At 39.4% G+C, this 26,091-nt stretch overlaps 1 protein-coding gene across 1 annotated transcript; it reads right to left on the bottom strand.

Annotated features, from left to right (window-relative positions):
• Window positions 1–7,053: 7,053 nt before the first annotated feature.
• Window positions 7,054–8,531, bottom strand: RPRM (reprimo, TP53 dependent G2 arrest mediator homolog). The gene has a single exon (XM_060626622.3). It carries the CDS (start codon window positions 8,094–8,096, stop codon window positions 7,767–7,769), a length of 330 nt encoding a protein of 109 aa, XP_060482605.1. The 5' UTR covers window positions 8,097–8,531; the 3' UTR covers window positions 7,054–7,766.
• Window positions 8,532–26,091: the final 17,560 nt, after the last annotated feature.

The following is a 26,091-nucleotide window of genomic DNA, read 5'->3' as shown; positions in this document are numbered from 1 at the left end:
CTACCAGTGTCTAGCTGGTGTTGTTCCTTTGAACTAGGTGAGAATCATTTTAGGATGTCCAGCAGCCCTGTTGCTTCTTCTGATAACAGACAGAATCTCTTCTGTGAGGACTCATGGGCTTGTGGTTGAATAGAACTGACCCTTCTTCCCTGTGTTCTCTCCCTCTCACCACAGGAATGGCAGTGACCAAGGACACCCTGCTTCCTCCAACCACCCCAGTCACAGAGATTTGTTCAGGGATAAACACATGGTCCAAACTGGGCTAGAGTTCGCCCAGGAAGACAGTTTCTTTCTGCTACAGTCATTAGACAGGTAAGATGTGAGTGTGGGCTTGGAGGGGGGGGTCTTTTTTTATTCCCCTTCTCTCTCTAGGTGGAAGAGCTTTGCTGAAAGAAGGAGACTGTGGAAGAATCAGAATGGCATGATACATCAGCTTCTTGTGCAGCTGAAGTAGCTGTACCCTTGGTCTTGCAAGTCCCCTGAGTCAGGAAGTTCAGCATCTTAACTTAACCTTCGCTTGAATAGGGTTTATGATGATGGCAACTCAAAGAGTCTCAATTAACATAGTGCATTCTGGGTTGAACGTTTTGTAAATTTAGAAGATATTTATGTTACTCAGAACAAGGATACATTCTTTTCTTAGCTCATTTATGAAATGTCAGGCAGGGAATTTCACACTTGATCCTTTTTGTTAATTATTCAGGCCTTGAAAATTCATGGTGGGGGAAATGAATAAAACATGTATTCCCAAGCTGAATTTGTAGAAAAATATAGGTAGCCTCAAGAAATTCATTTGGAGCTCTTTCTTTAGGCCTTCCATATTCATGCTTATCTTGAGCTTGAATATATAATGTACAGTGAACCTTATGTATGCTACCTGAAGGCATGGGAAAAAGTCAAATTAAGTTGTTTGAGTAGTCCAGGCCTTCACATTAATTATAGAGAATAGAGAGTACTTCATCTGTAAGGGGAAAAGTCACAAGTATGTGTATCTCATATGTAACTGGATCTCCATAGACACAAATCAAGCAGAAGACAGGATGGGATCACAGAAGGCCTCTTTAAATTCCATGATACTTTGCACTCACCTTCCAAGGTCTAAGTTAGTAGCTAGTGCAGAGTCATGCCTATACTAGATACTAAATAATAAATATTTATTGATGATAAAGAAGATAAGGCAAGGCCTCTTTGACCTTTGGATATAAGAAAATTGAGCTAGCTATATATAACAGGATGCTTGCAATAGTGCGAGACTCTGCAGAGGAGAGAGAAATGGAGGAGGAATTAACAATTTTTCACATTCTTCTTTCATTGCCTAGCTCTTTCACCTGGTAGTCTTTGATCCTTTCTTAAGTCTTCTAAATGTACAATTTCCTAGTTGCCATTTTGAGAATTCAGAATCGCCTGTAAATTTCTAGAGACTTAATAGGTTCTTCTTGTTTTCATTGATCTTCAAATTTAGGGTCCTTTCTCATTTCTCTTAACTTAGCATTTAAAGATTTCTAAGCTTGTGCAATATATAATCTTTGACTTTTCTGTCCCTTGGGGTTTTAGTTTTCTTTTTTTCTTTCCAGTTCTTAGATGAAGATTGAAACATATATGTCAAGATAGAGATGTATTGTAAGACTCTAGGCACCTTGCATAAATCTTATTCACTCAACATTTTGGGACTATTGCAACTTTTCTATGCATCATTTTATTGCAAACAGATAGTATAAAACAGCTGGAGAATATGTGATGCTTACTTATAGTCTGCAGTAGAATGGCTATGTTTCATCAGTATAAAATATGGGAGACGGAGTATGTGAGTAAGTGCACGTGCACCTGCCTTAATCAATACTATTTAGAATATGAACTACATGATCCTGCTCAATTTATAGGAAAATAAATACAGCAAAAGAGACACTCTGTATCCCAGAGGGATTCTTTTCCCAAAGTAATCAGACATGTGGAGTCTTGGTCTGATAAAAATCAATGACTCTTTCAGGGCAGTATATCTTTAGATGTGGGTGAGGGATGGAGTATATAATGAAAGAGGAATTGGTGAGGGCAGAAAGCAAATATGAAAAAAAAATCTGATGAGAAAAACTAACATTTTCTCCTTGTAATAAACTGCCAACATGGAGGCTATAGTGTAATTATGTATGTATATTCATATCACACTGAATTCCAGAAATAGTAAATAGGAGCAATTTCTTTATTATTTGACTCTTTGGGGTAGTTCACATGCCTTCCCTCCTGTGTGTTTATCTGTGCCTGTGTTTTATGGCTCAAATGAGTAGGAATCATCTCATTGTCTCAGTAATAACTTGTAATGTACCATGTATACATGAGTGCTTGACAAACACTATCTGTTTGACTGGTGAGTTTGGAAAATATTACCGTATAATGGAAACTAGTTTTACAATGGGAGCAGGGCAGAGTTTTGTTCCAGCATTATCACAGATAGCTTGACCTTTAATGTATTGATCACTTTGTGCCTGCATTTACCCACTCAAAAAATATTTCAGCAAGCCAACTCTTACGTATATCTAGGGATGGAAACGCCCTTCAAAAAATAATAAATAGATCAATGAGTATATGCTTTTTTTAATTCTCATTGAGTATATATTATTTAGGTTAGAAGCAAGCCACTGTTGGTAAGCTTACTGAGAAGTATTTAAAAGTGCATCTAGTTATCTTTGTAACAGTCCTTGTAGAAACTCCCTCTGAAATCTTTTGACTTCTTCAAATATAAGTAGTAAATTTAGACTATTCTATTATGATCACCATAAATGATACATGACTTGCTAATAATATTACCTACTTTAGTTTTTCCTAAACTGTACTTTCCAAGAATTTTTAAACCTAAGCTGATGCTATAAATTTGATCCTAGACTTTGAAAGATTTTAAGCATCTAAAGCAATACAAAAATATTTGGAAAGGAAGACTGTGAGATTGGCCATGGAAGCAATTAACCATTGAGCATTTAAATTCAGAGATTAGGAAACAATTACTCTTGTTGGAACTGACTTTAAAACATATCCCATTTGAGCTATTATGCACATATCTAAATGGGATTTGGCAGGTGGATAAAAGATTTGTTGATTCCTGTTTTGGGGATTGCTGTAGACTTGCAGCTTCAACAGGCTTTCAAACTAGGTTTGAGTTTTACAGAACAAACTGAACCCTGGAATCCTTTCCTGGCATTGCAACCCCCCCCCCCCCATGACAATTATAATAAGCCAAGGCTAACGAAGACTCTAAACTGCATGTGGAACAGCTGCTGTGTGCTGTCACGGAGGCTCAGAGGGGAAAAATGCTTTGGGGGAGAAAAATTGGCTGTTGATTTGTCTTCAAACACCCAAGAAGTTTCTGTAAACAACAGCACGTATTATTCTGCATGTGCACGATCTAGACAAATCGCTTGCCAGTTGTTTCCTGTTTTTGTTCGATGGGCTTGCTTTCATTGTGCCATCCAGTGAGAATATAGAGATCCGGAATATTTAAGGCACTGGTGAGATGACGTGTGCTCCGTCAGTTTATAAACTGCTGTCTACCCAAGCCTGGTTGGGTGTCTGAAATTTTGCTTTAATTATTGCAAGTAACACATTATGAGTCAAAGAGTACTTGACTCTGGGCAATAACATTTCTATGCAAAGGACCAAGATTGCAAAGATAAAATATATTTCTAAGGTACCTCATAAAGAGATGTATGGAACATCTTAATGGACAAGGAAATGTTAAACAAGCTAATTCAATAGAACCATAGAATTGGAATGTCCTTTTAGAATTCATCTTTTTCATTTCAGGGATGACGATACTCAGCTACTCAGAGACTGGAACAAAGCTTTCCTGCATCATAGTCCAGTGTGTCTTTCCCTTTCCACTCAAAATTAGTGCAGGAAGACACAGTCACAGGACTGACTCTGGATCCAAGGAGAAGTTAGGATGGCTCAGAAATCAATAATCAAGCACAAGACCTAAGACAGGTGGATGACCTTTATATTTTGACTTCCCTCAAACACCCTTAAGGTGTCCAGAACTCAGGTTCTTAATACATTTTCAGAGAGAGTGGCAAGGTCTATATTAAAATCCTAAGAAAAATAACATGTATCAACAATTGGCTAAGCCCCTTAGGTGGAGGGCACTCAGCCTCAGTGGCATCAGTGGTTGTCTTCACAGCCTGAGAGGGGTTACCACCCTGCTAATCTACTTGCTGAGTCTCACAAAAACCTCTCTCTGCTCCTGCTGTATTTCCAGAAGGGTTTCAGGAAATATAAGATACCTCCCCATGGACTGTGTCCGAAGCAGCAAGCTTTTACAGAAAGCCGTCTCTCTCTCTCAGGACTTCCCACTAATTACGGACCAAATGGTGGACCTAAGTGTGGGATGATATAATCTGCCTGTTTGCATCTTTCTGTCTCAATTCCCAATCTCTTAAAGCAGAAACTGTTTTCTCAGGCAAAACAGATAGTGACTTTTAAAACTCACTTGCCTTTACAGCATGACTGTGGGATAGGATAGATGCTCCATACACTCTGGGCAGGATTAAAAAGTTTCGTTTAATGTATTTGTAGAATCAGAGAGAGACGGAGCCAAAGGCAGGGTGAGACAGGGAGTGGTGTGGGACAAAAGAAAGTGGTTGCCGTGTGGCCATCAGGGAATAGGGAGTGTAAAAAGCTTCTTGCACACATCACCTCATCTATAAAAACCAGAACCACTTGGCATCTCTCGAAGTAACAAATGGATCTAAGGGCTGTGGAGAAGAGTTGTTGGCAGGAAATGGTCCCCAGGGCTATGATATTTTCAGACTATGTGCATTTCCCTATAAATGCATAGATCATGGATTACATAGCTCTGTTCACATATCTTTTTTTACCTAAGGACTAAATGTTGCACGTTCTGGTTTGTCTGACAATCACAATTTCTGGGAGCAAGAGAATAAATTTGGATAGTTGAGGTAAGGAGAAACTAAATTTTCTTTTGCAGGGAGGAGGAAAGAGGTGTAAAGCAGTATTAAGAGGAACAAGTATGAAGGGAATTGTATTGCTAGGGGAGATGGTAGGAACAGAATAGCTTGGGCAGGCCCCTTTTTCAATTTTCAGGACTTGGGCTTTCAATGGAAATGTCTGTTCTATACAAACAAGCAAAAATGGACCCGTAGGTGTGAAACCTTTCTGTCTGAAACTCGCTAGAAGCATGCTCCTTGCACAGCAGAACACGTAGCAGGATTCCTAAAAACTCTGGCTGATTAGTTTTTGATTCCAAATCGATTTCCACCAGAGCACTGAATTCACTGATGGGCTAATAAATTTGTAGGAATACGGAACCCTCAGCAGATGTGGCAGCCACGAAAGAAACCCGAGTTTAATTTTAAACGTCTGGTTTGTCCCAGCGTGAACGGGTTGCTGTGTTTTGTTTCTCTCTTTGAAACATGGAGGCAGCAGATTAACTTGGTGCCACAGAAACTGTCTACTAAAATAAAAAGCCTCCATTTCCTGTCCTATCCATTAGCAAAAGTAAACTGTCTTCCATGACTCACCCTTAACTACGTGTTGACTCTGCTCCCCTCCCCAGATACAAAAAACAAAAACAAAAACAAAACAAATAAGCAAACTCTTACCAGCTGCAAAGACAGGAACAGCAGGCAAAACTTCCCAATCCTTTTTTGCAAGCCTGCAACCTACCAGCATTCAAAAAACCATTTGAAGTCATAATTCCTGGCAAGATTTGAGAGTGAAATCCACACTTAATAGGGATAGGATGTTAAAGGACACTCAAGCCTTTAGATCCCCATCTTTGACTCAATGGACATGTTTCCACCAGTTGTGCTTCTTCCTGAGTAAATGGGACACATTATTTTTATTGAATTTTAGTCAGTCTTGTATCTGCTGTTGTGAAGTCTTGCATTGCTATAGTATAGTAGAGGATCCTTTATATTTTTGAAAATATTTAGGATCCTAACCCCCAAGCGTGAATACAAGCTGCTCTAACCCTCTTATCAAGTTTGGGCTTGAAGTTCTTGTATTGTATGGGTTACTTTCACATTCACCGTTTTCTAGGCTCTTCTTTCCATCACTGTTCAATTTCTAAGTCCTAAATGTGCCTCCCACCATCTGTAGTTCCACTCCAGCCCATCCTTCCCAGTTTGGGTTGTAATACTCACCCCCCACAGGACTTCAGGACCTTGGCTAACTCCTCTGAACCTTTTTATCTGGCCTCGGGTTGGGAACTCCAAATTTAAAAAAGCAGATCGAGTTCCCCTTTTAACCAGGCCTTTTCCCTAGAAAATGTAATATGGCAAAGACAATGCATGCCATGTTTTAGTAACAGTGTTTTACCTCAGGGAGACTTAGCCTCATTATATACTTTAGCAGCTACTTTTCCTCACATTTATTCATTAATTATTTATTGATTCTTCGGCAGCATCCCGACGCCCTCTTGCTGACGTTGGTCAGGGGCAAGACGCCCTCCCTGAAGGCTGGCCAAACCATCTCTTCCCTTCATTAGCGGTGTAACCCTGTGTTCTCACTGGAGCCCTGCGCGGAAGTGTCATCTTCCCCGCGGGGGCCTCCTGTTGTCTGTCCTGGCTCAGAGAGCTGAGCCTAAATGAAATATAAAATATTAACTGTTAGAGAAAACAAAGGATGCTGCCTCCAGCATGGCTCCTGTGCCTGAGGCTTGGCCACGTCTGACTAGTCCCTAGGCCTCCCTCCTCGGGATCCACGAGTTGAATTGCAGCTCTCCAAAGCGAATTCCCTGGGCCTGTAACCTGACTCCTCACCACCACGCATTCCCTTCTGCCCAGAGCCCAGAATGACCACCAGGAAGCCAGGAACAAAACACTTATATGTTGCGTTTATTAAGGAAATGTTAAATACGAAAAAAAAAAAAAAAGAAAGAAAGAAAAAACTCAAAACTGTGTCATGAATGTCAAGAGCACTTTTGTGGCGTAAAGCGTGCAGTCACGAGCTACAAGTTCTATTCCAAGTCTTCGCCCCGGCACTAGCTAGGGCGTTAACCACCTCCCCACCCCCGCACCCTAACCTCCCACGCCCCCCCCCCCCGTTGCAAATTCAATAAAAGAAACAAATCACCCAGTTCACATTCGCAGGCTCCCCCTCCCTCCACCCCTTCTCCCACGACAACAAAACTCTAACCCCAGGCAGGCAAACAGGCCACTAGGGCAACAAAGGACTTATCAAATATTTGTATTCAAGCAAACAAACACAAAATCCCTTAAAACGGCACGTTACAATCAATCAAAGGTATTTATAGTCTCTCCCGCCAGGGGCTGAGAGGAGCGGGAGAGAATGGGCGCGAATCCTGACACTGATTTGTGTGTCCCCATTAGTTCTGTTGCGTGGCGTATACACCGGTCACTTTTCGGGCCACCAGGCAATCGGTGCCGCTGGGTCTCTCCCCTGCCCGCCCTCTCCACCTGCCCCGAGAGCTTGGCCCACCTGCGGTGGAGGAGGGCCGTCGACCCGGTCGGTCTCCCCGCATCCCACGCTACCGGCAGCTTCCAAAGTTCTGCGCCCTAATTGCCCTCTTCTTGCCACTTGCTGCTGAGTCCAGTCAGGGCGCTCTCCTCCTACTGCCAGGAATGGGGGCTTTCAGAGGGCCAGCGAGAAACGGGTCGCTTCATCCCGAAAGGCGAAAGTCGAGAGAAATAATTGACTCCGACAGGTTTGCTTCGCCCAGTCTCGGATGGTGAGGGGCGCGGCCGGGCTGGCTAGGTGGGGAGGCGTTGGGGCGGCTGTCGCGGAGGTGGGAGGGCCGGTCAGTAGGGCCCCACGACCACCGCCTCCACCTCCTTAGACGGTCTCCGGTCTTTCACCAGGAAGTTGATCATGCCCTCGGACTTGATGAGGAGGTTGCAGCCAAGGAAGAAGATGCCAAAGACCACGGTGAGCGACAGCACACACATGACGGCGATCTGTACCACGCGCATGATGTACAGGCTGCGCTCGTCCGGGCCGCCCTCGGCGAAGCCGTCGTCGGTCACCACCGACGCCTGGGTGCAGCAGCGCACGGCGCGCTCCAGCGCCTCGCTGCTGTTGGCCAGGAGCAGGCCCGCCACATCGGTCTGGTTGTCCAGCGCTGGATTCATCGCGGGAGCCGGCGAGCGCCCGGGGAGGCGCGGGTCCGAGGGGTGGGAAGGCGCTAGGGATGCGAGAGGAATGGTAGGGAGCGGAGCGCTCACTTGCAGATTTGCGCGCGCTGGGGCTGCTCGCTCTCTCCTTTCCAAAGTCCCCGGTTCGTGGGACTTTCCCAGGAGCCTTTCCGACGCACGCCGCAGCTCGGCTGGTCTGAGCGCCGTCTGCTCCTGCCGGGGCGGTGCTGGTTCCCGGCGCTCGCTCGACTGGGGGCTGTTGGAACTTGGCGGGGCTGGGCCAGTGGGGCCGTGGGAGGTGCGGCGGCGGCGGCAGCAGCGGCGTGGCTGCTCTGAGCGAACAGCGGCCCCTTCCGGCCGCACCGCGGCTCTGCGCCGCGGCCGTTTGGCAATGGGGGAAGCAAAGGGGCGAACCTCCTTTCCTTGCTTTCCTTGCTTCGCCTCTTTTCCAACTCCAAAGACGAGGCAGAAGTGACTGTACTTTTCTGGCTTGATGGATGATTAAAGAGTTTCGGTTGGGGGAGGGGTTGCGATCAGCTGAAAGTTGCCGAAGAACTGGGTCACACCATCTCTGCGCGCGCGTCCTTTGCCTTCTGCCCCTCTCACCTCTGGGCGGATGGAAAGTGGCGATGAATCGCAGGTGCCAGATGGTGCTTGCTAAAGCGCGGGCCAGCCGCCTGTGCTTGATTCCGTCTTGCCTGCGACAGAGTTCTGGTGGAGTAGGGATGATCTGGGAGGGGTGTGTGTGTGTGTGTGTGGATTTTAGGAAGAAAGAAAAGCAGGTAGGAGGGAAAGAAAGAAGGAGGAAAAAGGAGAGTGGAAGGAAAGAAAAGGAGGAAGGAAACTATTGGAAGAATAAAGAGTAAAGGTTTTGTAAGATATTTGTAGAGATTTTTGAGGGGTTAGGGGGAGGAGGTGCTCTTCTGTGGCCTTTGTGTGGAAGTGGTTGCCAGGAGCAGGGTCACCTCTCTGGTGAGGGTGGGAAGGTGGTCAGAGTGGGCACCCTTATAATCTTCATTGCAGATGAGTTTTTGGATGTGCTTGCAATGTTTTTCTCCGTTGGCAGTAGATCAGTTGTTTTATTGCTCATCAATATCAATCACCTAGAACACTGGCCAACTGCTGGAAGCCTTCCTCATTTTCCATAAACTGATGTGTTTCATCTTAGTCATTTTAAACAAAGCTACAGATGTTTTAGGGGCCTGACTGAGGCTTCAGCCCATTGTGATTTTGCTGGTAGTTTCAGTGCAATGTTATAAACCTGTCAGTTGTTTCTTAAGCTCTAGAAGAATACTTGAGGTTTTTTTTTTTCTCTCTTCTACTTTTTTTTTTCTCCCTCACTCCCCTCCTCCCCCTCTCTCTTCCTTACTTCCTATTTTTCTTTCAACTATTAACAGGTGGAAACCAGTAATGGGAAGCCCAGCCCAAACTTTTGATAGAATACATTTACTACATTTCTATTAAAACATAGTAGCTGTCTTGCCATTTTCAACTCCATTATCAATTCTGTTCTAATTGCCTGTTAAACCCACTTATGTTTCTCTCCCCAAACATCATTTATTCCATGTTCAGAGATTTCCTTAATGTTTTTTTACTAATTTATGACCACCTTGCAGAGTGAACTCCCTTTTTAGTTAAAGAGTTTTCAATTTTGGGATCTTGATTATATATCCTCTTCAGTAAACTTAGATCCTTCTAAATAGCTACTTTTATATTAAGGATAGTTTACTAGCTAAAGATCTAGACTTCCGGGCCTTATCTGTAATTCACCTGGTTTATTGCTCTAGTGCTCATGATTACATTAGCCTTGAAGAATACTCCCAACAATTTCTCCTTTGTTTTTTTTATTAAATGTTTTAAACATTTATTTATTTTTGAGAACAGAGAGAGGCAGAGCGTGAGTGGGGGAAGGGCAGATAGAGAGAGGGAGACGCAGAATCTGAAGCAGGCTCCAGGTTCTGAGCTGTCAGCACAGAGCCAGAAGCAGGGCTCGAACCCATGAACTGTGAAATCATGACCTGAAGTCTGACCTGAAGTCAGATACTTAAACAACTGAGCCACCCACGTGTCCCAACAATTTCTTCTTTAGACAAATGTATTATTAATTGATTGAAAAAAATTATTTAAATCTCATTGTACAGTCTATCTTAGTTAATATGGATGGTACGTAACAATAAAACATACCACATATGTGAAAAAGTTACAGAAGAATTTAAGAAAATATAAAGCGATACTAAAATGAATAGTAAAGGCAAGTAGTAGGAATTTAGAAGAGCAAAATTGAACAGAGGTCAACTTCCAGGGATATTAACTTGCACACAATTGTATGTTTAGGAGAAGTTGAGCGTGAATGAGTAGAGATGGATACTTCCTTCTCTATGTGACAAAACTGAATAGAGTTACATAGCACATTTGTAAGGTCTCACATAGTAGGACTTGAGTTACAAAAAAAAAATCCTTAAAATGTTAATTGAAACATTTTCAGAATTTGAGTATGTTTGTTGAGACTACTTAGAAGCTAGTATAAAAGTGATCAAACCTTGGAGCTCAGGGAAGGTTTGATCTTATCAAACCTTTAGATTTCAAGATCACATTCTTAAAAGAAATAACTTTATTTTCTTTTGGTGTTATCTACTAACCAGCCACAAAATTGTGAGTAAGAGGAAAATAGCTATTCCTACCAATTAGTTCAGATCTCTGGGAACTTGGTTGTTTTTTCACCTCCACACCACCCTGTGCCACTCAGATTTTGTTGAATAAAATTGCTTGCAGTATTTAGATCAAAATTAACTACAAACCTGCTATGGTAAAAATTATATTAATCGTTATTAGAATTAAGGGGAACTAGGCTGCTAGGGTTTTTCTGCAGAAATCTTTTATCTTTCCATTTTGCATTTTGCATGAACATTTTTCTCTCAGCTTTACTTCTGTTATTCACCTATTTCCTAGGAAAATCTTACAGATTTGGGAAAAATCCTTTAAAAATGTGGGAATAGAAAAAACTAATTTCTAGAAAAATAGATAGTGATGTGGAACACTTTAAATTAAAAAAATTGATACATAGAAGGACTCACCGTTACATTTATTTAACTAGTGACTTCTTCATTGGAAAGAGTTTTGACTTTCAGAAAGTTAAATGCTCAGCATTTCACAATATATTTACTTGTTTATTCTTTCCAGAAGACATATCTATGGCATGTAATAAGTTCTACAAAACTATTCTAGGCTAATATTGATAGGCATCTGTAATCAGTAATCACTGGATCTACAGGTTGAATTGTCTTGATGTAGGACCAGACAATTTTAATATCAAAAGCCTTTTCCTTGGTTCTCTATTTGTGCATATTATAGAAATATTAAGTAGACATTTTTCAAAAAAGCATATCAGACATAGAAAGGATATTTGCTTTTTGGGGGCAAGCTTTTTTAAAAAATAAATTACATTATATGAAAAGTAAGAGTAAGCATTCATGTTCATTCATAACAGTGGACTCAGCACCTGGAACATAAGAAACAAGCCAGAAATAAGCAAAATATGTCATCAAACCACCAGAATAAATATATGCATTTAGGTATTTAGAAAAGCCAACTTTTCTTCCTGTGTTTTTACTATGCGTATTTTGACTTTGTCTTGACCGTACGGTAATACAATTTAGACTTTACTTTTCCCCTTTAATCCTATATTTTCCCATGGCATTAAAAAATTATTACTTGCACATTTTTTAATGAGTATATAGCACTTCATTACGTGAACATACCCTTGTTTATTAAACAATTACCCTATAGCTGGGCAGTTGCGTTACTCTCAAATACTGTTACTGAACCAATTACATACGAGGAACATTTTTCGTTCACAAATGTCTTCTATATTTAGATTACAAGGATAGGAAATTTACAAAATTGCCATTTTTACTGAAAATTATGTTATTTTTTAAAAAGCAACACACAACCAAATTGTTTGTAAAAATGGTTGTAACCAATCTTCACTCGCATTTGAAAAGCATATGAATACCAATTTATCATGTCCTCTATACTAGGTGTTAAAAATGTTTAATATCCAAATGGAACCCATAAAGATTAATTCATAATTTCTGAGGGCAGGGCCCAAGCATATGTATTTCTTAAATTTCCCTAGATGATTCAATAGTCCACCCATGGTTCAGAACCACTGCTCAGAGTAATATTTTCAAGCTTGCCTTGAGATCACCTAGGACAGAGATGGGAACTTTCTGACTCTCAGGTCCTACTGCAAGTCAATTGAATCAGAATTTTTTTAACTTGCTTCCTGCATCCTTCCACTGGGACTTTGCTCTGGTAGGTCTGGGATGGATCCTATAAATTTGTATTTTTAGCAAGTCCCCCAGGAAATGCTGTTCTTGAGCACCAAATATTATGATTGAAAAAATTAAATTACCATTGCAAGTTTGAAATTGCATGTTCTCATTGTGGACGGATAATATTTTCACTTATGTGTTATGGAACTGTATGTCCTACTTTGTAATCTTCAGGTTCAGATTCAGGTGATTTGTCTATTTCTCATTTGACATTTTATCATTTGTATTGCTTTACTGATTTATAGTAAGTCTTCTGTATCAAATATATTAACTGCCTATATGAAATATTTGTAAATATTTTTCCAGTTGATTTGCCTTTTAAATTGAGCTGTAGTCTTCTTGGGTATGTGGAATTTTCATGCATCCACATTTTTATCTGTGATTTTTTTCATTGCTTTATTTATTTAATTTTTTTAAAGGGGAAAGCACATATTTATTACCTTACCAGAGAAAGTTCTTTCACATAAGACCCACCTTAGGGACACAGGTTTGGACATGTCTCCAACACAGCTGCTTTTGGCGGGTTGCTCACTGGGGATGTACACTCCAACCTGGCTCTGCCTTAATCTTGTAGAATGCTCCCATAACATCTGTCAGGGCATTGAACCAGGGTATGAAATTGTTGCAAACTCTTCCATAAGTTTTTCGTCTAATAAACAGTCTTGAGTTGCTATCATAAAATTAACCGTTTCCCTAATAAAATACAACATCTACATTTTACATGCAACATCAGACAGGATTGCTTTCTCTTCCTCACTAGGTGCCAGCTACAGGAAAGCTGTTCTGAGTCTCATTATATAGATTATACACCCATCTACCAGAAGACATTTAGAAAAAAACACCCCCGCACCCCCCCCACCCCCCCACCCCCCCCCCCCCACAGGAGACCTTTCACATCCACCTTGTAAATTGCCTGGTCAATTCTGCAAAAGAATGGTGAGCAGCGGTCGGTGGAGGCTGATCATCCACTCACACTGGCAAACACATCTAACTCTCATTCTTTTGGTCAGCCATAAAACCCTAGCATAAAGAAGGAAGCAAAATGAGACAAAATAAATTTCTGTGAAATACAAAGTTAAGCCAACCTTATCAATACATAAAACCCACCTGGACTAAGTGAAATAAGCTAGTCACAGAGGACACATACGATATGTATACAAGGTATCTAAAGTAGTTAAACCTATGGAAGCAGCAAATACAATAGTAGCTGCCTGGGACCCGGGCATGGTGAAAATGAGTGGTTCGATAGTTACAAAATTTCAGTTATGTGAGATGAGTAAATTTTAGGTATCTGTGGTAAGGCATAGTGCCTATAGTTAGCAATATGGTAATGTGCACTTGGGAATTTGCTAAGAGGATAGATCCCATATTGAGTGTTCTTACCACAAAACAAAAACCAAAAACCAAAACAAAAGGACACAAGAAAACTGTGGAGGGGGGTGGATATGTCTATTACTTTGATTGTGGTGATGGTATCATGGGTGTTTTTATATGTCCAAACTCATCAAATTGTACACATTAAACATGTGCAGTTCTTTCTATAGCAATTGCACTTCAATGAAGTTTTTTAAAAGAATGAATTAGTTGTCTGAGAGATAGAAAGAAGAGTGTCTTCCAGAATTCACTGCAGAAGGAAAGTAGCCTGAAGTGCTTTGCATATTAGCCCCTTACCCTATCCAAAAAAATTATCTGGGTTATCACTCCCATCAGTAAAGCTAGTATGTGCTATGTATTCAGAAAGCTATGGACTAAGGAGGGATTTTTTTCTTTGCTTCTAAACTTAGAAGGTTCATCCTCATTCAGAATTATACTTGTATATTATTTTTTATTTTTTAAACATTTTAAAAATATTTGCATTGCTTTACCTTTAACACAATGCTCTATCTGGAAGTTATTTTGGCACAAGGTAAGTTTGCCCCTACCTTAAGTAGTCCACTAATAGGTAAATAATAATACTGACCAAGTTTTAGAGTTTAGAACTGAAATAAGAGATTTCAGGTATCGATTTCTTTACAACAGATATGTAAACGTTCATACTTAGTAAAACATTTAAACTTTAAGTTTCTAAAGTATAAAGACTGCATCTGTCTAATTTATCTTTTGATTTTTGCATCGATTTTGTTATAGTTCAGAGGAAAAACAGCCAGCAGTAAACAATAAAAATTAAACCAAGTGCTTGCGTCTTCCTCTTTTATTTAAATGGACTCCCTGGATTTCTGACCTGATGCCATCTGGTGAGTGTTGACTTCTTTCTGTAGGAGGAGAGTGAACACTGTCCTTGTGTCACATAGGTGACCTCTTTGAGTCAGAGCTTTCTGTCAGTGCACAGGCACGTGGAAGAACACAATGAGTAGCAGCCACTATGTTCTCATCTGTTAATACCTTTTTACTGTTGTTGAAATAAAGGTCCAGGAAAAGCGTGTAATAACTCACCCCCAAGTTTGATTAAAAAGCCCTGACCACTGAACTTGCCGAGAAGTTTTCAGAATGATACATTATAGACCTATAGCATCCTATTTTTAGATGTGCAGCATAGACAATTTTTGCCTCCATGAAATTTTTGTCATTATTTCATCCTGATTTTTCTGCCCACTCTTTAAAGCCTGTGTGATTTAGATTTTAAAGTGAAAAAAGCACCGAGCTGCATAAGGCCTTTAGTGTCACTGGTGCATCCCTTCCCACATTAAAGAAACAGGACTTGCACCAGCCTGAAAATGGGGAGAAGCAGGTGGCTGCAAAGACGCATGAAAGATGCAATTTCTCCAATTTCTCAGCTTCAGCTCAGTGACTCCAAGTCATGATTATATCTTCTGTTTCTATAGGACAAGTGTGTGCTGTTTCCCTCAAATATTTATATAAAAATATGAAGGAGAAATCATTCTGGAAGCAAAGGAGGAAAAGAAGTCTTGTCCATAGCATGTTGAATTTAGACTTGTGTATTTAAACTCACGAAGAGATGTCTCTGGCAAATTCGTAGACACTATGGAGGGAAACAATGAAGGTCACTTATTTTCAGATAACAAGCAGGAGTGGTAGTGTTTTTATATTTGTACACTGATAAGAGTGACAACAAATAGTCCAACGTTTACTATATGCATATCTGTGATTCTGCAGTTGACAAATCTATCTTTAAAGATGTTTTTAAAAGTCAGTGTGATGATGTAATTGGGCAAGTTACCTACTAACATCACTGCTCAAATCCATTATCCACCAACCGTTTCTCCTCCTCCAAGATTTTTATGACAAGTAATTAGTAAATTTATTCAGGAAACATTTATGGACCTTTTTAAAATTAATTTATTTTTTAAAAATTTACATCTAAGTTAGTTAGCATGTAGTGCAACAATGATTTCAGGAGTAGACTCCTTAAGGTCTTTAACCATTTAGCCCATCCCCCCTCCCACAGCCCCTTTAGTAACCCTCCATTTGTTCTCCATATTGAAGTCTCTTCTGTTTTGTCCCCCTCCCTGTTTTTATATCATTTTTGCTTCCCTTCCTTTATGTTCATCTGTTTTGTATCTTAAAGTCCTCATATGAGTGAAGTCATATGATATTTGTCTTTCTCGGACTGGCAAATTTCACTTAGCATAATACCCTCTAGTTCCATCCACGTAGTTGCAAATGGCAAGATTTCATTCTTTTTGATTGCTGAGTAATACTCCATTATATATATATATATATATATATATATATATATATATATGCCACATCTCCTTTATCCATTCATCCATCGATGGACATTTGGGCTCTTTCCATACTTTGGCTATTGTTGATAGTGCTGCTCTAAACATTGGGGTGCATGTGCCCCTTCGAGACAGCATACCTGTGTCCCTTGGATAAATACCTAGTAGTATAATTGCTGGGACATAGGGTAGTTCTATTTTTAATCTTTTGAGGAAACTCTATACTGTTTTCCAGAGTGGCTGCACCAGCTTGCATTCCCGTCAGCAGTGCAAAAGAGATCCTCTTTCTCCGCATCCTCACCAACATCTGTTGTTGCCCAAGTTGTTAATGTTAGCCATTCTGACAGGTGTAAGGTGGTGTCTCATTGTGGTTTTGATTTGTATTTCCCTGATGATGAGTGATGTTGAGCATTTTTTCAGTATCGGTTGGCCATCTGGATGTCTTCTTTGGAGAAGTGTCTCTTCATGTCTTTTGCCCATTTCTTCACTGGATTTTTTTGTTTTTTGGGTGTTGAGTTTGATAAGTTCTTTATAGATTTTGGACACCAACCCTTTATCTGACATGTCATTTGCAAATATCTTCTCCCATTCTGTTGGTTGCCTTTTAGTTTTGCTGATTGTGTCCTTCACTGTGCAGAAGCTTTTTATTTTGATGAGGTCCCAGTAGTTCATTTTTGCTTTTGTTTCCCTTGCCTCTGGAGATATGTTGAGTAAGAAATTGCTGTGGCCAAGGTAAAAGAAGTTTTTTCCTGCTTTCTTCTCCAGGATTTTGACGGCTTCCTATCTTACATTGAGGTCTTTCATCCATTTTGAGTTTATTTTTGTGTATGGTGTAAGAAAGTGGTCCAGGTTCATTTTTCTGCATGTCACTGTCCAGTTTTCCCAGCACCATTGCTGAAGAGACTGTCTTTATTCCATTGGATGTTCTTTCCTGCTTTGTCAAAGATTAGTTGGCCATATGTTTGTGGGGTCCATTTCTGGGTTCTCTATTCTGTTCCATTGATCTAAGTGTCTGTCTTTATGCCAGTACCATACTGTCTTGATGATTACAACTTTGTAATACTGCTTGATGTCTGGAATTGTGATGCCTCCAGCTTTGGGTTTCTTTTTCAAGATCCCCTTGGCTATTTGGGGTCTTTTCTGGTTCCATAAAAATTTTAGGATTGTTTGTTCTAGCTCTGTGAAGAGTGCTGGTGTTATTTTGATAGGGATTGCATTGAATATGTAGATTGCTTTGGGTAGTACTGACATTTTAACAATATTTGTTCTTCCTATCCAGGAGCATGGAATCTTTTTCCATTTTTTTGTGTCTTCTTCAATTATCTTCATAAAATTTCTGTAGTTTTCAGTATATAGATTTTTCACCTCTTTGGTTAGATTACTTCCTAGGTATTTTATGGTTTTTGGTGCAACTGTAAATGGGATCAACTCCTTGATTTCTCTTTCTGTCGCTTCATTGTTGGTGTATAGGAATGCAACCAATTTCTGTGCATTGATTTTATATCCTGCCACTTTGCTGAATTCATGAATCAGTTCTGGTAGTTTTTTGGTGGAATCTTTTGGCTTTTCCATATAGGGTATCCTGTCATCTGCGAAGAGGGAGAGTTTGACCTCCTCCTGGCCAATTTGGATGCCATTTATTTCTTTGTGTTGTCTGATTGTTGAGGCTAAGACTTCCAATACTATGTTGAATAACAGTGGTAAGAGTGGACATCCCTTTCTTGTTCCTGACCTTAGGGGGAAAGCTCTAAGTTTTTCCACATTGAGGATGATGCTAGTGGTGTGTCTTTCATATATGGCTTTTCTGATCTCGAGGTATGAGCTTTCTATCCCTACTTTCTTTTATCAAGAAAGGATGCTGGCTTTTTTGTCCAGGATCATGTGGTTCTTGTCCTTTCTTTTATTGATGTGATGAATCACACTGATTGTTTGCAGATATGGAACCAGCCCTGCATCCCAGGTATAAATCCCACTTGGTCATGGTGAATAATTTTTTTAATATATTGTTGGATCCGGTTGACTAATATCTTGTTGAGGATTTTTGCATCGATGTTCATCAGGGAAATTGGTCTATAGTTCTCCTTTTTAGTGGGGTCTCTGTCTGGTTTGGGAATCAAGGTAATGCTGGCTTCATGGAATGAGTTTGGAAGTTGTCCTTCCATTTATATTTTTGGAATAGATGCAAGTGAATAGGTGTTAACTCTTCTTTAAAAGTTTGGTAGAATTCCCCTGGAAAGCCATCTGGCCCTGGGCTCTTATTTTTGGGGAGATTTTTGATTACTAATTCAATTTCTTTACTGGTTATGGGTCTGTTCAAATTTTCTCTTTCTTCCTGTTTCAGTTTCAGTAGTGTATATGTTTCTAGCAATTTATCCATTTCTTCCAGATTGCCTATTTTATTGGCATATAATTGTTCGTAATATTCTCTTATTTTTGTTTTTATTTCTGTTGTGTTGGTTGTGATCTCTCCCCTTTCATTCTTGATTTTATTTATTTGGGTCCTTTCCTTTCTCTTTTTGATCAAACTGGCTAGTGGTTTATCAATTTTAATTCTTTCAAGGAACCAGCATCTAGTTTCATTGATATGTTTTACTTCTTATTGTTTGTTTGTTTGTTTTTTGGTTTCAATAGCATTGCTTTCTATACTAATCTATTATTTCTTGTCTTCTGCTGGTTTTAGGTTTCATTTACTGTTCTTTTTCCAGCTCTTTAAGGTATAAGGTTAGGTTGTGTATCTGAGACCTTTCTTCCTCCTTTAGGAAGGCCTGGATTGCTATATACATCCTTATTATGACCACCTTTGCAACATCCCAGAGGTTTTAGGCTGTGGTGTTATCATTTTCATTGGCTTCCATGTACGTTTTAATTTCCTCTTTAACTTCTTGGTTAGTCCATTCATTCTTTAGTAGGATGTTATTTAGTCTCCAAGTATTTGTCTTCACTCTAAATTTTTTATTGTGGTTGGTTTCAAGTTTCATAGCGTTGTGGTCTGAAAATATACACAGTATAATCTCAATCTTTTGTACTTGTTGAGGCCTGATTTGTGTCCCAGTATGTGATCTATTCTGGAGAATGTTCCATGTGCACTTGACAACAATGTATATTCCCCTGCTTTAGGATGAAGTGTTCTGAATATATCTGTTAAGTCCATGTGGTCCAGTGTGTCATTCAAAGCCATTGTTTCCTTGTTGATTTTTTGATTAGATGATCTGTCCATTGCTGTGAGTGGGGTGTTGAAGTCCCCTACTATTATGGTATTACTATCGATGAGTTTGTTTATGTTTGTGATTAATTGATTTATATATTTGTGTGCTCTCACATGTGGCGCATAAATGTTTACAATTGTTGGGTCTTATTGGTGGATAGACCCGTTAATTATCATATAATGCCCTTCTGCATCTCTTGATACAGTGTTTATTTTATTTTAAAGTCTAGATTGTCCAATATAAGTGTGGCTACTCCTGCTTTCTTTTGTTGACCATTAGCATGATAGATGGTTCTCCATCTCTGTTTTCAATCTGAAGGTGTCTTTAGGTCTAAAGTGGGTCCCTTGTAAACAGCATATAGATGGATCTTGTTTTCTTATCCATTCTGTTACCCTATATCTTTTGATTGGAGCATTGAGTCCATTGACGTTTAGAGTGAGTACTGAAAGATATGAATTTATTGCCATTATGATGCTTATAGTTTCTGATGCTGTTCTCTGGTCCTTTCTAGTCTTTGTTGCTTTTGGGCTTTTTTTTCTTTCTTTCATCTTTTCTCCCCTCAGAGAGTCCCCCTTAAAATTTCTTTCAGGGCTAATTTAGTGGTCACGAACTCCTGTAATTTTTGTTTGGGAAATTTTTCTCTCTCCCTATTTTGAATGACAACCTTGTTGGATAAATAATTCTTGGTTGCATATTTTTCTGATTCAGCACATTGACTATATCCTGCCACTCCTTTCTGGCCTGCTAAGTTTCTGTGGATAGGTCTGCTGCAAACTTGATCTGTCTTCCCTTGTAGGTTAGAGACTTTTTTTCCCCTGCTGCTTTCATGATTCTTTCCTTGCCTGAGTATTTTGTGAATTTGACTATGATATGCCTTGTTGATGGTCGGTTTTTGTTGAATCTAATGGGAGTCCTCTGTGCTTCCTGGATTTTGATGTCTGTGTCTTCTTCAGGTTAGGAAAGTATTCTGCTATGATTTGCTCACATAACCCTTCACCCCTATTTTTCTCTCTTGCTCTTCTGGGACCCCTATGATTCTGATGTTGTTCCTTTTTAATGAGTCACTGATTTTATAATTCTTGAATCATGCTCTTTTGCCTTAGTCCCCCTCTTTTTTTATGCTTAATTATTTGCCATAAATTCGCCCTCTACACTGCTAATTTGCTGCTCTGCCTCATCCTTCCTTGCCACCATGGCATCCATTTAAGATTGCAGCTCAGTTATAGCATTTTTTATTTCATCCTGACTAGCTTTTACTTCTTTTATCTCCACAGAAAGGGATTCTAATCTATTTTCAACCCCAGCTAGTATTCTTATTATTGTGATGTAAATTCTGGTTCAGACATCTTGTTTGTATCTGTGTTGATTAAGTCCCTGGCTGTCATTTCTTTCTGCTGTTTTGGAGTGAATTCCTTTGTTTCATCATTTTGGCAGAAGAAAAGGAATTAATGAGGCAAAAAAATTAAAATTAAAACATTAAAAACAACACACACACCCACAAATCAAATAAATGATGCTAGATCCTAGGTGTGTTTTGGTCTGGTTGTTGAAAGGATTAGAGAAAAAAGGGGGGTGGTGTGGGAAAGGAAAACTTTGAAAATTGGAGAAAATAAATACAACGAAATAGAATAAAATGAAATCATGGAAGTAAAATAGAAAATGAAAAATTTACAAAATAAAAAATATAATAGAAAAAATAAAGAAAAATATTTTAATAAGAATTGAAAATAAAAATAAATTTTTTTCTCTTTATTCAAGAAAAAGAAAAGAAACAAAAAAGAAGAAAAAAAAAGAAAATTGAATAGATGAACCAGTGAATAGACTGAAATATGATTGAAATTACATCAGTTTCCCCTAGAAGTCAAACTATGAAACACTTTATAGTCTGTAAACTAAGCAGGGGGAGAGATTTGCGGTGTTCCTCAAAAGCGAGGTTGGCCCAGTTGGGTGGGTCTTAGTGTAACGCATGTGGGCACGTGTTGTGCGGGAGGGGTGAAAATGACGTCACCCAGCTACCCAGTCTCTAGTATTGGAACTATGCCTTCTCCGACCAGCAGTCGTGCACCTGTCCTTTGTCTCTGGCTTCTGTCCATTCCTCACTTTTACACTGTCTGTGACCAAGCCATTAGGTTGCGTTAGGTTGCCAGGTAGCACCTCCCTCCTGAGTTTTATCTCAAATATGGCTGTGTTTCCCGACCCCTCACTTCTGAGGGACTGCCGCTTTGACCTGTCCTGACCCCCTGCTGGTGAGTCTCACCAAGCAATGGCCGGGTGCCGGCCACACCCAGGAATGTTCACAGGACCCTGCTGCTGCAGATGCCCTGAGACTGCAGCTGGGTACCAGCCTGCCCCAAAAAAGTTCACGTGATTGTGTAGCAGAAGCGTTTCAGGGATTTTGGAAAATCACAACACACATCTGGCACCAGGCTTCACCCTTAATGACCTTGTTCCAGCACCACTGAATGTGGTTGTTCTCTGGGGTCTGCTGGGCCCGGGTGGCCACACAGCCTCTACCAAATGTCTTTCCAGCAGTGGAACTGCTTCTCCCTGTGTAACCTGAGAACTTCCCAGACCCCACTCTGCTCCTGGGGATTCGCCCTTCCCACCAGAGCACTAACAGGTATTGAGCTGTGGAGTTTCAGACACTGCACTCCTCCTGTTTATAGAGTATTAATGAAATTTAAACCCTCTCCTTTCTCCTTTTTCCCTTTTTAGTCCAGTCCCTACAGCTGTTAACACTTTGGGGGGTGCTTTTCCCATATTCTCCCTGCTACCACCCCATCTCTGTCCTCTCTCCACATGCAAAAGTGGCTCCCTGACCTCTGCGGCTTCTCTCTCCCCCAGTTCACCTCTCTGCACCATGCACCTGCTGAGTTCTGTGGTTCAGGTTGTGCAGATTGTTGTGTTAATCCTGAAATCAATTTTCTCAGTGTGCAGGATGGTTTAGTGTTGATCTGGCTGTATTTCACAGATGCTAGATGCAAAGAAAACTCCATGCTGTTCTGCCATCTTGGCCCCCTCCCATTTATGGACCATTTTGTGTACATTATACCATTTAGGGGTATAAAGCTGCTGTAGACTGAATGTTTGTGTCCCCCTTCCAAATCCATGTGTTGAAATCCTAACCCCTCATGTGATGGTATTAGGAGGTGGGATCCTTGGGAGGTGATTAAGTCATAAGAGGTCTATTCTTATGGATGAGATTAGTGCCCCTATGAAAGAGACCTCAGAGAGCTCTTTCACTCCTTCCATTCTTTGAGATTATGTCAAGAAATGGCTGTCTATGAACCAGGGACAGACCCTCACCAGGCACTAAATATGTTGACAACTTGATCTTGGTCTTCTCAGCCTCTCACATACCAGGAGAAATAAATGTTGCTTCAGTCACCCAGTCTATGGTATTTTTTGTTATAGCAACTTGAAAGGACTAACATAAGAACCAAGAGATGCAGTCTGTGCCCTCCAGTAATTGGGAAGGCCAACTGACAGAGACATTTGTTGTAGATTATGATAAATCTATGGGAGATATGTAAAGAACATCTAATCCAGATTGGGGCGTTGGAAGGCTGGTGATGAGCACATGATACTAAACTTAATTTGAAGGATCAATAGAAGGGGATTTAGCTGGGTGAAGCATGTTGAATGGACCAAGGTGTGAGAAAAGGTATATTTTATTTTCTTCATCTGCAAGTACTTCTTGTATTTTTAGAGTACTGACTACAAGATGGAGAATGATTATAGAGTTTATAGAGGCCAGACCATGAAAAGTTGCTTATATTGTCTTACGGAATTTAGATTTCCACTTGAAAGTCATGGGGAGAAATGAAAGAGGATTAAGCAACAGACTGAAACAGCCAGATTTGTGTTTTAGAAAGAATCTCTACAGCAGCGCTAAAGGTTATTAAGTTAAATGAAAACTCCTTAAAGAGTATAGAATCCTGTGTCTTAGCTATTGAATAAATCATATCACAGATGCCTGGGGCCCACTGACAGAGATTGCTCCTCATTTCTAGAACTTCGTTTTGTAATTCACTCAAGACAGGATCTAAAACATAAACACACACATTTTGGTTTTCATTTCTTCAGTTATGCTGGACACTTCTGTGATAGAGGCCATTGTCCCCACAGTGAACCTGACTGAAATGACCACAGGAGACATTTCCACCCAGTGAACTTGAGTTCTTTTTCTGGGATGACCACTCTGTGCAGTGTTTCTGCATTCAGCATGTCACACTCAATCATACTAAGCAGAGACTCTGAGTCCTTCTTGCTAGGATGTTCTTTTAGGCACTACTTGTCTCTCAGCACCCCAGAGCTATAATACTCTGCTTCAGGTGGAGATTTTGTGATGCTTCGTAAATAATTTTTTTTTTTTTTAGGCTACTACGTGACCTACTTTCACTTCCATAGTCACCAACCAGCTCAATGTCCTATTAACTAATGATGTCCTTAATGATGTGCTTGATGCTTCAATAAACATAAGAATGCAGATATTTCTTCCAGGTAGTGAATTTACTTCCTTTGGATACACATATCCTAAAGTGAGGTCACTAGATCATATGGTAGTTCTATTTTTAATTTTTTCAGGAAATTCCACACTGTTTTCCATAACGGCTACACCAATTTATATTCCCACCAACAGTGTACAATGATTCCCTTTTCTCCAGATCCTTCCAACACTTGTTATCTTTTGACTTTTTGATAATAACCATCCTAACAGGTATGAGGTGATATCTCATTGTGGTTTTGATTTGCATTTCCCTGGTGATTAGTGATATGGAGTACATTGTCAAATACCTGTCAGTCATTTGTATATCTTCTTTGAAAATTCTCTATTCAGGCCCTTTGCCCATTTCTTTATTTGCTGTTGAGTTATAGGAGTTCTTTGTATATTTTAGGTATTAAACCTTAATCAGATATATTGTTTACAAATGTTTTCTCCCATTCCATAAGTTGTCTTTTCATTTGTTGATTAGTTCCTTTGTTGTGCAAAAGACTTAATTTAATGCAGTTACACTTGTTTTTGGTTTTGCTGCCTTTGCTTTTGGTATCAACTGCAAAAAAATCATTGCTCTGATCCCATGGCAGGGAGCTCACTGACTCTGTTTTTTTCTAAAAGTTTAATCAATTCAGGCTTTACATTTAAGTATCCGATCTAGTTGGAAGTGATTTTTATGTGTGGTGTAAGACCGGCCAATTTCTATTCAAAAGAGAACACATGACCTAGAAAATACCCTGGCATGCTTAGGAATTTGAGAAGATAGAAGAACTAGTACAAATCAATAGGAGAAAGAGTGAGTTATAGAATAAATGGTTCTGGGAAAATTGTTTGGATTAAATTAAATTCATTAAGATTTGTATTACATGTCATATATCAAAATAAATTCCATTCCATAAATAAGTCAAGATATCGAGACTAAAATATGAATTGATTTCTCATAATAAAAGAAACAGAAACGGAATAAATAGCATTTGACATTACCATTAAAAAAGTCGTTAGTCCCCCCCTTTTTTTTTTACCACAATGCAATGTAATTACTGTAAAAATTAACTTAAAAGAATAATTTTATGATCAGTGGGGAAAGCAGAATAATGTTCCTCAAAAATATGTTTGTGTCCTGATCCCTGGAACCCGTGACTATGTTAACTTACATGGCAAAGGGGCAGGTTACAAATAAGAACTAAACTTGCTAACCAGTTGAATTTAGGAAAGGGAGATTATACTGACCTATCTGGGTAGAAAAATATAATCACAAGTGTCTTTAAATGGGGAAGAGGGAGGCAGAAGAGGTCAGAGTGATAAGATAGGAGAAGAACCCTAATCATTGTTCCTGGCTTTGAAAATGGAAGAAGAGGAGGAGCCAAGGAATGTGGATGGCCTCTAGAAGCTGAAAAGGGCAAGGAAATGGATTCTCCATTAAAGCTTCTAGAAAGGAGAACAATCTTGTCAATACCCTGGTTTTAGCCTAGTGAGGCCTATTTTGGACTTTAAAACTATAAGATAATAAATTTGTATTGTTTTAAGCCACCATGTTTGTTACAATTTATTATAGCAGCCATAGAAAACTATGATCTAGAGTAGTTTTCAAAATTATAAGAAAATATTGTGTGTAATTCTATGCAAATACATTTTAAAGGGTAGTTGATTTGTTAGATAAATGTAAATTATCAAAATTGACTCAAGAATAAGAAAGCCTGGCAAGTTAGAAATCAGGTACTATATTACAAAAATAATTCAAAATATTATTCAAGAGAAATACTGGTCCCAAATCATCCTACTCATGAACTAAATCACACTTTGAAGAAACAATGATCTCATGTTACATAAATTGTGCTAGATCATAAATAAAGGTGGAGAGCCTCCTTATACATTTTGCATTTTGAAGATGTGTCTTCACCCTGATACTCCAACTTTAGAATGACAATACCAACAATACACCAACGATATATATATATTGTAATATATATTAATACATATTAACATATATTAACATATAATATGAATATTATATGTTGTATTTATTAATATAAAAATATAACAATATATTAATATACTATATATTAATTTGTCATATAATATATGATCATAATCTATCTAGTTGGGAGTTTAAATGAAAAAAGCTGAATGGTCAATATGCAATAATAATTTTTCTTTAACCCAGCAATAATAGATTATATGTTAGAAATAAGTCACTTCACAATAGCAATGAAACATGAAGCATGCATAAAATAAACATAAGAAATGTGGATCTTTATAAAGGAAAATTTT

Source organism: Panthera onca, chromosome C1, assembly GCF_046562875.1.
Source record: "Panthera onca isolate mPanOnc1 chromosome C1, mPanOnc1 haplotype 2, whole genome shotgun sequence".
Classification (NCBI taxonomy): domain Eukaryota; kingdom Metazoa; phylum Chordata; class Mammalia; order Carnivora; family Felidae; genus Panthera; species Panthera onca.
The sequence above is the reverse complement of the archived record's forward strand: the minus strand, read 5'-3'. Positions and strand labels throughout refer to the sequence as shown.

Coding starts and splice junctions, on each gene's coding strand:
- RPRM (XM_060626622.3), bottom strand. CDS start 8,096: ATGAATCCAGCGCTGGACAACCAGACCGATGTGGCGGGCCTGCTCCTG.